The sequence below is a fragment of the Apis dorsata genome, unplaced genomic scaffold (genome assembly GCF_000469605.1).
Source record: "Apis dorsata unplaced genomic scaffold, Apis dorsata 1.3 scaffold_13, whole genome shotgun sequence".
Lineage (NCBI taxonomy): Eukaryota > Metazoa > Arthropoda > Insecta > Hymenoptera > Apidae > Apis > Apis dorsata.
Window position 1 is genome coordinate 647,890 of NW_006263316.1, and position 14,212 is coordinate 662,101.

General features: G+C 30.0%; 1 protein-coding gene and 1 long non-coding RNA gene across 5 annotated transcripts in view; one reads left to right on the forward strand and one right to left on the reverse strand.

The window, feature by feature from the left end:
- The window catches only part of LOC102677282 (limbic system-associated membrane protein-like), a 313,371-nt gene that overhangs the window by 216,868 nt on the left and 82,291 nt on the right, over positions 1-14,212 (forward strand). For all 4 annotated transcript variants that reach the window (XM_006607744.2, XM_031509419.1, XM_031509406.1 and 1 more), the window contains exons 3-5: positions 372-475; positions 5,505-5,712; positions 7,096-7,251. In XM_006607744.2, the coding sequence (XP_006607807.1) occupies positions 372-475; positions 5,505-5,712; positions 7,096-7,251 (468 nt within the window). The remainder of the gene's footprint in view (positions 1-371; positions 476-5,504; positions 5,713-7,095; positions 7,252-14,212) is intronic.
- On the reverse strand, positions 289-3,685 carry LOC116185286. The gene is made up of 4 exons (XR_004150097.1): positions 3,408-3,685; positions 1,293-1,671; positions 1,157-1,218; positions 289-796 (listed from the first exon to the last, which is right to left on the reverse strand). It is a non-coding gene; the product is annotated as an uncharacterized LOC116185286 (long non-coding RNA).

The following is a 14,212-nucleotide window of genomic DNA, read 5'->3' on the forward strand; positions in this document are numbered from 1 at the left end:
AATTATTATATCACTAAATAATTGATTTCTCATGAAATAGAAATATTTTTGTGTAATAAAATTTTGTATTTGTAGAGAAAATGTAATTAATGCATAATATGTTATATATGAAGTCGTGAAATTTATTTTCATATAATAATTATTAAATATGAAGGATATATTTATATATAAAACCAAATGAATGAGAAAAAATGAAAAAAAAATAAGAAAAAATTAAATGCTAAAATATAACAGTGAAAGTAAATTGAAAAGAGAGTGACCCGATTCGAAATTTTTTCTTTGCTAAGTAATTATTAAATATTTTTATCTTTTAAAAAAATTGATTTTTCTACAAACATGTAAGAAGCAAATTTTTTAAATTTATTTTCCAGACTCAGACCTGCCCAGATTCGCTGAAGAAATCCAGAACGTGACCGTGAGCAAAGGTCGAGATGCTTTGTTAGCCTGTATAGTGGACAATCTACGAAACTTTAAAGTAAGGAAGAAAGATTATTTAATTTCTCATGTACGATAATTTATTACGATAGTTTCGAAACTCGATATTTTAAATATTTTCATAATTTTGAAGAAATTAATAACGAACATTGTACACACAAATTTGAATATTTTTTAAACTTGAATCGAGAATATTTAATTTGAAGTGTAATTAATGGAATCGCCTAATGTTTTTAAGAAAATGAGACAATTATAGCGTTAACCTTTTCAGTACGTTTTAAGTATCACGTTTAGAGAGGTCTTTTCAGCCATTTTCAGTTTCGAAATTACGGTGCTCCATTTTCACAATAGGAAAATTACGCTGAAAGAACGTGACTTGTAAAAACAAGAATAAAATAGTTTCATTATAGTTGTTTCGTTTGTATAACACGTAGCTTGGGAAGCAATAATTTTCGTTTTATGCGAGCATTTTTTAGATAAAACTGAGCAGAAAGGTGAACAGAAATGTGCGATTTTTATGTATATTACCTGAAAAATAAGATAAAACTTTTCCACGATAAGATTAATTCTCTCGGATTCACGATGCTTTAAACCAGATGAAAATTCGATATTTTAACACTTACTTAAAACTTCCAATTCCAAGCAGAAATAAAAAAAAAGTTAGAAGATGTAAATGTACATTTATGAACCTCTCTTGTGAATCTCGTCAATATTTGTGAACCTCGTATCCAACGATCCACATTTTCCTCCCTGCATCATTTGCAGAAGAACAGAAGCCCAATCCTGAAATAAATAAATAATAAGTAAATAAAGAAACAATTTTTGTCAAAGATGAAGATCAATTAGATTCGCGCCACCAGATTAATTAAACTTTCCACCAGAAAGATAGCCTTGGTCCAGCATCCTCGTTACACACCCTGTTATCTTGACAAACACCGCCCCGATATCCAGTCAAACGATCCTCTATCCACGCACAAATAACCGCCTCGAGGAAGTTCGTTATTAGGCAAAGCTTTTTTTACGCTCCGCTTGAGAATTTCGCACGCGAAGGCAAGCGAGCGGAGCGGAGCGGAGCGAGTAATTCTAGCCGTGACTCGCAACAACGTCAGCTTCAACCGGCTGCCTCGTTCGTTACGCCAATGGAAATACATCACGGCTAGTGTCACGTTGAATTATTAAAGTAATATGGTAACGACGCCGGTTCACACGATCCCTCTCGGCCGATCCGGGTATAGTCTGCAACCGTAAAGAAGCATCGTGCCTCGTGCTACCAACGGCCGCCAACGGGGGTTGATATTCCCCAGACAGGGCTAGCAGGGAACAGGAAACACGCTCCTGCGGAAAAATTATCGCTGGCCCGCTTCTTAACGCGGTTGGAATATCGTAATTTTCCACGTGGTGGATTAATAATTTTTCGTGAAACGTAACGCGTGATACGTTCTTCAATTTTCAATTACTTTTTTAAATTTTAATTAGAACAAGTTTGACAACTTGGTATGGATAATTGGAATTTTTTGTTGTCGATATTATTTTATTGGGAAACTTGGTAATTTTTTTTTTAATTTTACACTCTATATCCAGACTGTAATCCAGTGAATGGTATAATTTTTATAAATTGTGTAAATACTAAATGTCTTGTTCGAATATTTTTTTTATTTTAAATAATTTGAGAAAAAATATTCTGGACAAATTTTGATTAAATCTTAATAACAATTGTGAATTGTTATATTTAAAATTTTCAAAAGAATTTTTCTTTAATATATATATACTTTTTTTATACATACTTAGAACTTCAAGATTATTTCAAGATCATAGTATATAAATCAACGTAACATCAATTATTGAGTGAAAATCCAATATTTAGAAAAATTAAAGTGATCTCGAATTTAATTTTTTTTAAATATTCAATTTGATCAACTATTTGTTTCTGAAGAATAATTTTTGACCAAAATTATACGAATCAGTATCATTTTATACTATATATAAATTAAGACATATATGGTATTGTTTCTATGTTACATACTTTCTTTATCTTCTGAAATGAAATTTCAAGTTTCGTTCGACGACATTTTATCCAATTTGATGTTAAAACGGATATAACTTCTATTTTCTTAACTCCACACGTATCTCAGCCACCGAAAAGCTATTCTTGCCGTCTTCATCACCTATTTATATTATTTTACTCGCAGGTTTCCCATTCCACTTTCCCCAAACTTTCCACCCTCTCTCTACAGTGCAATCTGTGTGCCTGGTGTATGCAGGTCAATGTACATACTTATGTATACGATCAAAGTGAAGGCATTATGAGATGAAAGTAGGAAAGTGTCGAATAGTGCAGTAAATGTTCATCCCCAAATAACCTTAAATGCTCAAAAGTTGTAGCATCTACTTTCGTAATTACCCACCAGTTATTAATTACGGAGGATGTTCAAGTTTAAGTCGGCAATGTGTTGTCCAATGACATTAAATTATGCTCAATTCCAACGTGCCTTGTTACAGTCTATCTCTCGTTAAATTATTTTCATATCATGCCACCTCTTATTTTTTTAACGATCATTATAAAATACTGTTATTACGACTCCATCGATATCAAATTTATTTATTGGCAAACGATGAATAGAAAATTCATTCTCGATTTATTATTAGAATTATTATCATATTATTAGATCATCAATAAAGAATATTCGATCGAATCAAGTTTTTCAAATCTTTATCGAAATATTTCTCTTAAACAATCCATTGAATGGACGCAAGATAAACGTAGCAAAATATCTTCATGCGTCTTTCGTTTACATATTTTAATCAAACCCGTATAACTCTTCGTGCATGTTAACAAATATCCAATATCACAATGTGAAGCTCCCATAGAGTTTCATCGTATTTTCATCTATCCTCAAGAGATCTCGGTCACATTGGAGGCTTAGCGACGAACGAAAGAAAATGGGGTAGATTCTAAGCCTTCTTATACTTACCCTTCTATTCCCCTTCTATTCTGTGAAAGTTTCGAAGATCCACGGAGGATACGGAATACAAGGCAGCCGGTATATTGGATTAAGCGGGCGATAAGAACGAAACGATGTTGTATAGGGTGTCCAAAGCTCCGCAAAGGGAAACATCACGGATCGTATAGATGGTAGAATGTACGTATGAACGATTCTATAGATAGGAATTATGCTTTGGAAAAACTTGATCTCTCTCAACTTCTTCAACTTCATCAATTTTCGAGCTTCGAAAAGATCGATGTATAATCGTGTAAAGAGATTAATTGGAATTAATACGAGGAATTTGATTTTTATATTCGATAACCCAAAATTATCCGCCAACTTCATTCCTCGTTATCGATGGCATATTTTTAATAATAAAATTCCAATTGAAATTTATGCAGATTGAAATGATACCAAAATTAAAAAAATATATTGATGTAAAATTTGATATCATTTAAAATTTCATAGCGTGAAAGATATTTGTTTTGTTTGTAGAATATTTTTATACGTACTTTTATGAAGGGTAGCTAAGTGAAACAATTAAGCTCTATTAAACCTTGATTTTCTTGGTAATACTGTAACCTACAAAATATTGCGTTAAAGAAAATACCAATATGTCGACGTCGAACGTAATAAGAAACTTCGTTAATCATTTTCTTGGTTTTCTATAATCTCTTTCCTATTTTTAAAATCAATTTTCTTTTCAATATACACGAGGTAAAATATTATAACGAAGCGTAACAATTATCTATAAAAAGCGAAGCAAAGATTCTTAAAGATTTTTTTAAAAATAGCAAATAATTGTATAATAATTCCAATTTGTAATAAAGAGAATTTAAGCTTGATATTATTTACCTGAATTTGAAATAATCATTATCCAAGTTGGCATTATGTTGTTTATGTAATCCGTATGATATTCCTCATACTAATCTCGCGTAACAAATCTCCGTGTTGTTATTCCACGAACACTCACTGCTTATGCTAAGCCTTTCCTCTGCATTTCCACGAATCGTGTTTGATTATTAGCGGCAAAGCTTCTTATGGAACGTGCACGACGTCAAATCAATGATTATTGATCTGAAATATTAAAAATATTTTAATGAAATATATAAATAATTTTTGAAACTAGATTAAAATTCATACTTTCCATTTTTCGATATATCGTATCGAAATTGTATTATATTCTTACCAATATAACTTGTAGAGTGTATATAGAAGTTTATATTTTCAATATTTTCCATCTTTTAGAGGAAACCACTTTTAATTACGTTCCTTCTAAGCCATGTTATTAAATAAGAATAGTCTTTGAAACTTCTTTATACTTGAAGTGCCTTCCATCTTCTTTGAACAATAATTAAAATACATTGAGGAACTGTTGCGTAGAGATTGTTAAAAATTTAATAGAGTCAAGAAAAATGACTGAAAATGACGTTTAAATATCTCTGGCAAGAAAATTTTTTAATAACCTAAGTAATGAAGCTGATATTCAAGTGACGAAGATAAATGGTTTTCCCTATAAAGTATGTATAACTTTCCACGAGTTTACTCCCATTACGAGTTTCCATTTTCCTCGCAATATTTTCCTGGTGAAATGTTAAATGTTAAATATTATATAAACTCGTTGAAACAATAGTTATATTAAATTCTTAATTAAATTTCTCTTCTAATCCGTTTCCTTAATGTAATACTTCTATCAATTTTTAATTTAGAATTCAACAAAAACAATTTTAAAATGTCTTAAAATATTTATTATATATTCTCTATAAATATTACGATATTAAATGATCATTAATAGATATTGATTTCATACTTTATTAAAGTTTATACAAATAAAAATTTTTAATTTATTACTTTAATATTAATTTTAATTTTATAAGTATTAACACTACAATATTAATTATTTGTAATATATTAAATATTTAATAAAAGAATATTTTAATAATTTTATATATTATTAAATGAATAATAAATTTCTATCTTTATCTATTTTTATTTATTACAGTAAGGACTTTTTCCATTGATAATTTATCCACATCGTTTATCTTATGCAAACTTCATATATATATTCATATATGTTTGTTCTAGGTGGCATGGGTGCGCGTCGATACGCAGACTATCTTATCCATCCACCATAATGTCATCACGCAAAATCCACGGATCTCGTTGTCCTATAACGATCACCGTACATGGTATCTTCATATAAAAAAAGTTGAAGAAGTGGATCGTGGATGGTACATGTGTCAGGTGAACACAGACCCGATGAGAAGTCGACAGGGTTATTTGCAGGTTGTAGGTAAGCACGTTTATATGTGAAATATCGTTAAAAAAAATTCTATTTCAAAATAGATATACAAAAGATAGATCTAAGATCTATCGCTAGAAGAACAAAAATTTTGTTCTTTCTTCTTTTTTTTAATAAAGTAAATTTTCAAGAATTTTGAAGAAAGAACGTGGAATAATTTTGAATAATATTCATGACATAAAAACGTTGGGTTATTATGTTACATTACAGAACGTATTATTTGTGAAAAAAAAAAATGATATATGGAAGTAATTAAAAATTTGTCAGAAACGTAACGTTTAAACACCGTAAAAGCAATTAAGGGACCGGCATTAGTCAGCTCGATTCAGTTAGTCTTTGAAGCAATTAGGTTTCCAGTTAGTTGTTAAACTGGGTTAGGAGTCATCAGGCTTCCGATATTCAATCAACAAGCAAAGTACTTAAGCTTCCACAAGATTAGCGAGAAACTAGCCTCAAGTTAAAAGGTATTAGGAATGCTATTTTTTTGTATTATCATAAAAAGGAAGGAATTTGGAAGGAAAGTTATCCAAGTTTCGAAAATTGACTTTGGTATATTCAATGTTTGCATACGTTTAATTTTCGAAATTAAAATAAATTTTTTTAATCATATTCCTTTTTAATTATAAAAATACAATTTAGAAATATCAATGAAATGTTTTTTTTTTCAAAAATAATATAGTTTTATGGAACATTCACTATTTATCATATTAAAAAAATATCGAAATAGAAATTTAATTATTAATTACAGTAAAGTTTTATGAAATAAAATTCCAAAATTATTCTAGTAATTTTCAATATATTCAAAGATAAAAATTACCAGAAATTTAAATTTATTTTATATTGAAAAATATAATTTTGTCCATTTTAATTATTTGACGTTTCGAATATTATTTGATTATTAATATAATCCAATTATTTTAATTTAACAACGATTAATAATAAACAGCAATAGCAACGATGAATAATAATATAATTCACATTTCTCTTATCTGGATTAAATATCGAAACTCAACAAGAATGATATCGATTTCGGTTATTGTTATCAATTTTGGTCGAGTTTATTCTAGAAGCGATATGTATATATAATTAACAGCAAAATTTAGATTTTGCTCGCTCCATTAGGCAAATTCTCCCTGCGCAAAGTTTATCATTAATATTACAGATATAGATATAGAATAGATGAAGAATTTATCACTTGGTAACATTATTTATTAGAATTTCCTAAATCAGCTACAAAAAGAAATAAACAACTTCAAATTGAAAAGTAAACTTATTAAATTACCATTGATCTCGTTAATTCATTACTTAAAAGTAAAGTTTGTAGAAGGATATGAAAGACGATTATTCATTTTCGCGTGTCCTTTTTGTTCGCAGTTCCACCTTTCATTATCACGAAGGAAACCAGCACAGACATGGTTGTCCGCGAAGGTTCAAACGTAACATTGATATGTAAAGCTTCAGGATATCCGGAACCTTACATCATGTGGCGGAGAGAGGATGGAAAAAATATAAACTACAATGGAGAGAACGGTGAGTTTTGATTATTAATTTTTTCCTCTAATTTTATAAAAGTATAATTTTGAAACTATTTTAATTATAAGAATAAAAATAAATTTACGTATTATTTAATCTATATGTTGTTATCCTTAAAAGTTATGAATTATTATTTTGTAAGATTTATAAGAAGTTCTAAAATTTCATTCAATATGGAATTCTCCCTCCCTCTCAATTTTCGAAACAATTAATAGCAATGTTATACTCGAATCATTATGGTACCGAAAGATAAACGATTAATTATACCCTGTAAAAAGTGTAGGTGTGAAAGTGTTATTATTATGTACATCAGATAACGGATTTTGCTAATGAATCGATTGACATTTTCATTAATTACGTTGGACATAATGATTCAGTCACGGAGAATTGTTAATTTCACGCCAGGGATTCATAATTTTCGCGATAAAACGAGATCTAAATTTGATTCACACGATGTATTCAGTAAATTAATGGCAAATAATTTAATACATTACTAAATTGGTTTCGAATTGATGAGGTGCCAATATCACGTTTTCCTTTCGCCTATGAAATATTAGTATACTATCGTTAATACATTTTCATGCAAGATTTAAGATTAATTTATATAATATTAATTTATAATTAACATTAAGATTAATGTTTTGATATAACGTTTTAATATATATCCGTTTATTAATAATATTATTGTTTAAGCAAAAAAATTTCATTGTTTAAAAAATGTATATATACATCAGGAAACGTATTTCCAAATTTATACGGAATTGCATATTGATTCTTACAATACTTGACATTCTTTTAGTCGAATCACGTACGAATTACGTACAATCAATTTTCCATTAATTTTCCATCAATTGAATTCGTTTTAAAAACGAAGTAAAAATGAAAAGTTAGTCAAAGTATTCTATTACACATGATTTCAACGATTAATTATTACGAAACTGCTGGCTGGCAATCAAAACGTAATTATTCATGGATACAGTGTATATCTGGCAATGTATCGCGAAACTCTCGTGTGAAATGTATTCAAGAGCTGAATCGTCGTTTCCGGATAGTTCTCAATTCGACAATCGATAGTCGAATGGATACAGGTAGCGGAGCTTCGCACACGATATCGCTTTTTCGTATGCAATGCAAAAAAAAAAAAAAAGCAAACGACTAAAACGATTCTTCTTTGTTGTGTCGAAACTTGTACGAAGTTTATATTCACTTTACTCGTGTTCAATTCTGACATTCATATACCGACACGCACGTCAGAACGTATAAAATATTCCCCTCGAAATTGTGTGATATTATCAGATATAAATGTAAACTTTATCTTAAATTTATGTTCCTTTGTAATAATGTGTTAAGAATTAATTTTTTATTTCATGTTTGAAGGAAAAATGTAATTTAAAAATTATTTAATATTATAGCTAATATTATAATACTTTTTAATACGAAAAAAGAAAAATTCATATAGAGAAAATAAAAAATTTTCTTTGACATTTCTATTAAGCTGAATGTTTTTTTTTTTGTTTTGTTTATCCTTTTGAAAATTTTAACTGAATTTGATGAATTGAAAAGTACTTTCGTGAAAACATTTTTGATTCTCAATATTGTTGAGAATCAAATCTAGTACATTTAAAATTTATTTTTATAAAATACATTTGACAATAAACAGTTTAGCATTTATTTTAATTTTATATAATGTGGGTTACAACAACGAATTGTTATGTTTTGAAAATAATCAATGGTAAAATTTAAAACGATGAAAATCTACTCCTCTGTTTTGTTATTTTCATTTGAGATGAAAATATTGATTTTGAAAAACCACATATATTTTTATGTTATGAAATATTATTGGAAATTTATTCATATTTGATTATTCATTAACAAAATAGCGACGATGTACAAACCATAATTCATTTCATGGAAAATTATGCATATACATTTTTGTTATTATATTTATATATAATAACAAAAACAATTCCTAGAATATTTCTAAATAAATAAATATCAATTTATGAAATTATTTTTAATAAAAATATTTATAAAACGTGAAATTATTTTTAAAGGACTTTTAATTACTAAATAAAAAAATTATTAAAAAATTTAATTGTTATTATACATTATTAACAACGAATGGAAAATTATTTTAATGATTGATCAAATATGGAATATTTGAATATATTATACAGCATCGATAAAATTTATCGACAAACAATTAAAACATAAAACGTTATCGAATATATTGAAAAAGCAGGATATTCGTAACAATAGATTAAATCATAATCTTCAAATTTAATAATAATCTGTAATATCTCGTTTTTGTAATCGGATGCGAATAATTATCTGTAAATTATTATCTCGTTAGAAATACAAGATTACATTGAAGAACATATTCGATGTATCACTTGCTTTTGAAGTTCGAATTAGGAAACGTTGCTTCGGCAATTGAAATTTGTGCTGTGTCGGGAAAACAGGCTGTTCCAGAATTCCCTTAGCTAAATTGGTTTCAGAAATTGCGATTTCCAGAGCAGCTATTAATATAACAATAGTAATGGAACCACCATTCTTCGCCGAGTTCAATGGTTCGATGAAGTTAAAAAATTCTTATTCAAAGGATTAATAAAGATCGTTTTCAATCGATATCAAAACATGAAACTTTCATTTCACAAAAATTTCGCCAAATCGAATAGAATTCGATCGATCGGTATTGCCTTGCGAGTGTTCTTCTCGCATTACCGGAAGTCCTCCGGTTCAAAAAGTCAACGCCGGCTATAGCAAGCCGACACTCCTGTCGATAAGTCGAAAGCTCGAGGCGCGGCATTCCTTCCCGGCCTTAATCAATAAAATCCAACGAATCGATACCCCTCAACGTGACGCAACGGAAGTTTACCAAGGTATTCTTCAGGCCAGAGGAAGGAGGAAACGTTTGATCGTTGAGCATCGTAAATAATCGATTTGCTCCGGTTGTCGTGGCGCGCTGCTCTAAAAATATCAGTTCCGCTCTGAGAACACGGCCGTCTTGGCGCAGAGGTCGTCTCGATCGATGCTAATTACTTTCTTAATTACTAATTATGAAGGGTGTGATAGGCACGACACTTTCATTCTCTCTCTCTCTTTTCCTCCATGTATTTCTTGCCTCTTTTCTTTCTGCAATCCCTCGTACCGTCTCGCTTGCAATATATAGAAAAAGAGAGAGAGAGAGAGAGAGAGAGCAATGGGTAAAGATGTACAGGATAGAGGGACGTCAGACAATCTGTCCGTTCCAAAGGATTTTCTCAATATCGGATAAAGGCCGGATTTAATTTCTGCTCTAATTTAAATTTTCATTGCCCTCGAGGCATACTCGGCTTCAGACGCTCAGACGAGGCTTTCGAAGCTTACGCCTCGCCCTAACTCCACCGTATAAACTGTCACTGATAAATATGTATGCCTCGAATCGTTCCCGGGCCCTGGGATAAAAATCCACCGTTGCATTATATGATCTGGCCTGTTCAACCGGCCATTAGCGGGGTCGTGGAGATTAATGTAATTCGAAGGGAACTATTGTTGCGAAATTCTGTTTAACTTTTTTGCCGTGAGAACTCGTAGAAATAGAGTTTCGTAGGAGGGGATGAAATATAGGATTAAATCTTTTTCATGCCTTCTTGATAATGAGAATTTTCCACAATGGTATATTTAAATTGAATTGGAATCTGAATTTGATCGAAAAATTCGTCAACTAGAAATTATTATTTTTAATAATTTATTGTTTCTTACGAATTTTTTTATATTTAATTTATTCTATTATCTATTTTATCAATTTAAATTTCTTTTGTAGGGGAATAGTGAAACAAATTCTATTCAACCAATAACACTCTGAAAATTAAAATAAAAATATAGACAATTGAAACGCTTTAAATTTATTTTTCACCACATAATTTCAGCATTACGATAATTATAAGAATTCAAAAACACTCGCGCAAATTCAACGCTTTTTCAATACTTGCAAAAATAAATTATCGATACTCGACTCTCAATCAATGTAGATTTACGTGTTTCCACGTGAATCCACGCATAATTACGGGAACTAGTTCCTTCATTATGAACGCGACCAGCCATTCCATAAAAGCGAACCGATCGAAACGCGTGAAACGCGGTCCACTATTCATGAAAACGCCAATCAATTTGCAATACGGCGGCGAGCCATCAACGGCTTATGAGGAGACGATATCGTTCCACGATCGTGTATCGAAGGCTATCTTCGACCACCATCTGCCGCCATCTACCGTGTCATTCGATAGGCGTAATTGGACAAAATATCACGATTGCAAACACGTGCTCAAACTGTCTGCTTGGTAACCGATGTGTCGTCCTTTGGGAATCGACAATTTGACTTCCCCTGGCTTCTCGTTGGTTACTCGACTGTACAAGAAAAATAGGATTTTAATAATATTTCTAATATTTTGTAAATACAAAATTATTATTCTTGTAGAATGAATTTATCGTGAACAGTGATGTACTGCTTATCATTTGAAATTGTATATTTATATTATTGGGATTAAAGATAGACGAAACTTTTCCTCATCGATTCAATACAATTTTAACATAATTATCCTGTGAGATGAGAATTTAATGATTTAATTTAATGAATTATGCCGTAATACTTGATTTTATATGATACGCTTTTAGTTTCAGATTTCATTTTGAAGATTATGATTAATGAATATGTATGCATTATATATTGTAACAAGATTATAAGTTAGATATAATTTTTATTAAAATATCTATTATAAATTTCCACTTCGTGGACTCCAATCTTTAAAAAATGTAAAAACAAATTATTTCTAAGAAAAATTCTTAAGAAAATTTTCGATATTTCTTTATTTTTCAACATTATAACAATATTCTCATGTTGAAAAATTTAACAAATGTTTGTATCAACCGATTTACTTCCGCACACAGAAATTTATAAGAATTACGACCGATGATCCGATTATATCGAGAAAAGAATTCGACCAAGCCATCACATCCACTTCGAGGCAAAGATTAGGAGCAATTTATAGTGTTGGAATGTTGTACGTGTATCGTGTGCACATACCAATGCTCCTCCCCTAGCTTTTCGTTCATAGAAGTGAAAAAGAATGTTGAAGAGAAATGAAAAAGAAAATCGAATTTTATAAAACGCACGAGCCGGAGCCAGTACTTTTAAAGAATGGGATCGAGACACTTGTGTATGGCCAAGAAAAGGAAGATTTAGCTCCCTCCTACGATTGTCCGAGAAACTGATAAGAGAGTAAGTAAAGAAGAAACAAAGAAAAATATCTCGAATTGGGAAAGGAATGCTGGATAACGAATCGTTGGTGCTCGTATTCAGGAAACGAACGACGGTTCGAGAAATATTTACTTGAACTTTGCCAGAAATTAATTGCAGAGATGGGTACCGTTGCATAAAGGGTAGTTCGGTGAATATTTAACAACTCCACGTACAGATTTAGTTTTCGAGTTCTGGAAAATTAAAAAATGTATTAATCGAAGTGAATTGGAAAAAAGAAGTATATCGAATCTTTTAATACAAAATATTAAAAGATTCTGAGATTCTATTATACTTTGATATAGTTTCTTTGAATTTTGTTTGAAAAATTAATTAGTGTATAATAATCGAATTGAAAATTAATTTATTTTATTAATCTCCTGTTCTTTAAGATTTAATTCTTTAATTTCTTCTGATACCAAGAAGGTTACTTTATAAATGATATAATAATTAAAAATTGTATAATTAAATTTTTATACGTCTTAATTTATTTTGCAAAAAACTGTTTTTGCATAGAAATAATGAATAATTGAAGAAGCAAAGTCTATAGCAAAAATATAAAACAACCATCTTTCTCATCTTCCAGGTTTACAAAAATATGCAGATATAAGAAATGATGAATATATTATTTTATAAATATTTTTTCTTAATCTCTTTCACGAAAACAAAAGTCAGTATTGTATCGTTATCGCGATTAAAGAGTATTTGTTACGTACAGACAAATTACAATATCTCATTCCAAACGAAAATTTCCATCTCCACGAAGAAACTGTATATGTTCATCGAATTTCACAACATTTTGAAGAAATTGAAATCCTTATATCAGTAACGTGATCCAATAAACAGGATCGCTTATGGCGGCAAAACAACGTTCCTCGCAATAACAATTTGCCTAACGCGAGGAAAATTATTTCTCCTCGTTCGAGAGGAGCGTTATGAAAACGGATATCGAAGAAATGGAAGTGTACGATGCGTAAAGGTTAGAAAACAGTGGTAATCAATGCCTGCATAATGCTGGTTGAACGTGTCTACATCATTCTCTACGATCTACTTCGAGCGTTCTTTTTGCATCCCAAGTTTTACAGGAAATTGTACAGAACGTGGCAAAAATCGCGACACAAACGGGAAGACAAAGATATTTCGTGTAAAACTCGTTTCACGATGCAAGAGGACGTTCAGAAATCTTATTTACTGGAAATATTATCTCTTCTTAAATATTCTTCAGGTATCCAATATTTAATTTCTTCTTTGTAAAAGATTAAAAAAAAAAAAAATTCCTTCATTTCCGATAGTAATATTTTAGAAAATGTATAATCGATACATTACGATCATTAAATTTATTTTTCTACCTAAGAAAATTAATTTCTTTTCTCGCATTAAATCTTAAAAATATTTTCCCTTTAATGTGAATAAAATGAAAATCTCCGCTCTCAAAAATTGTACACAACAATTTCACATTTTTATATTTTATATTTTCCACACAACATTTCTTTAAATACAAAATAAAATGTAAAAAAATTCCTATTCTACATATTATTTCCATCAATACTACAATTTTTATCGTAGCCAGTATATATCGGGATCAAAGTAACACGAGACGACCAGAAAATCGGGATCTAAGAACGAATTCTTGTTCCGGAAAAGAAAATAAAAGACGGGAAGAGAGAGAGAGAGAGAGAG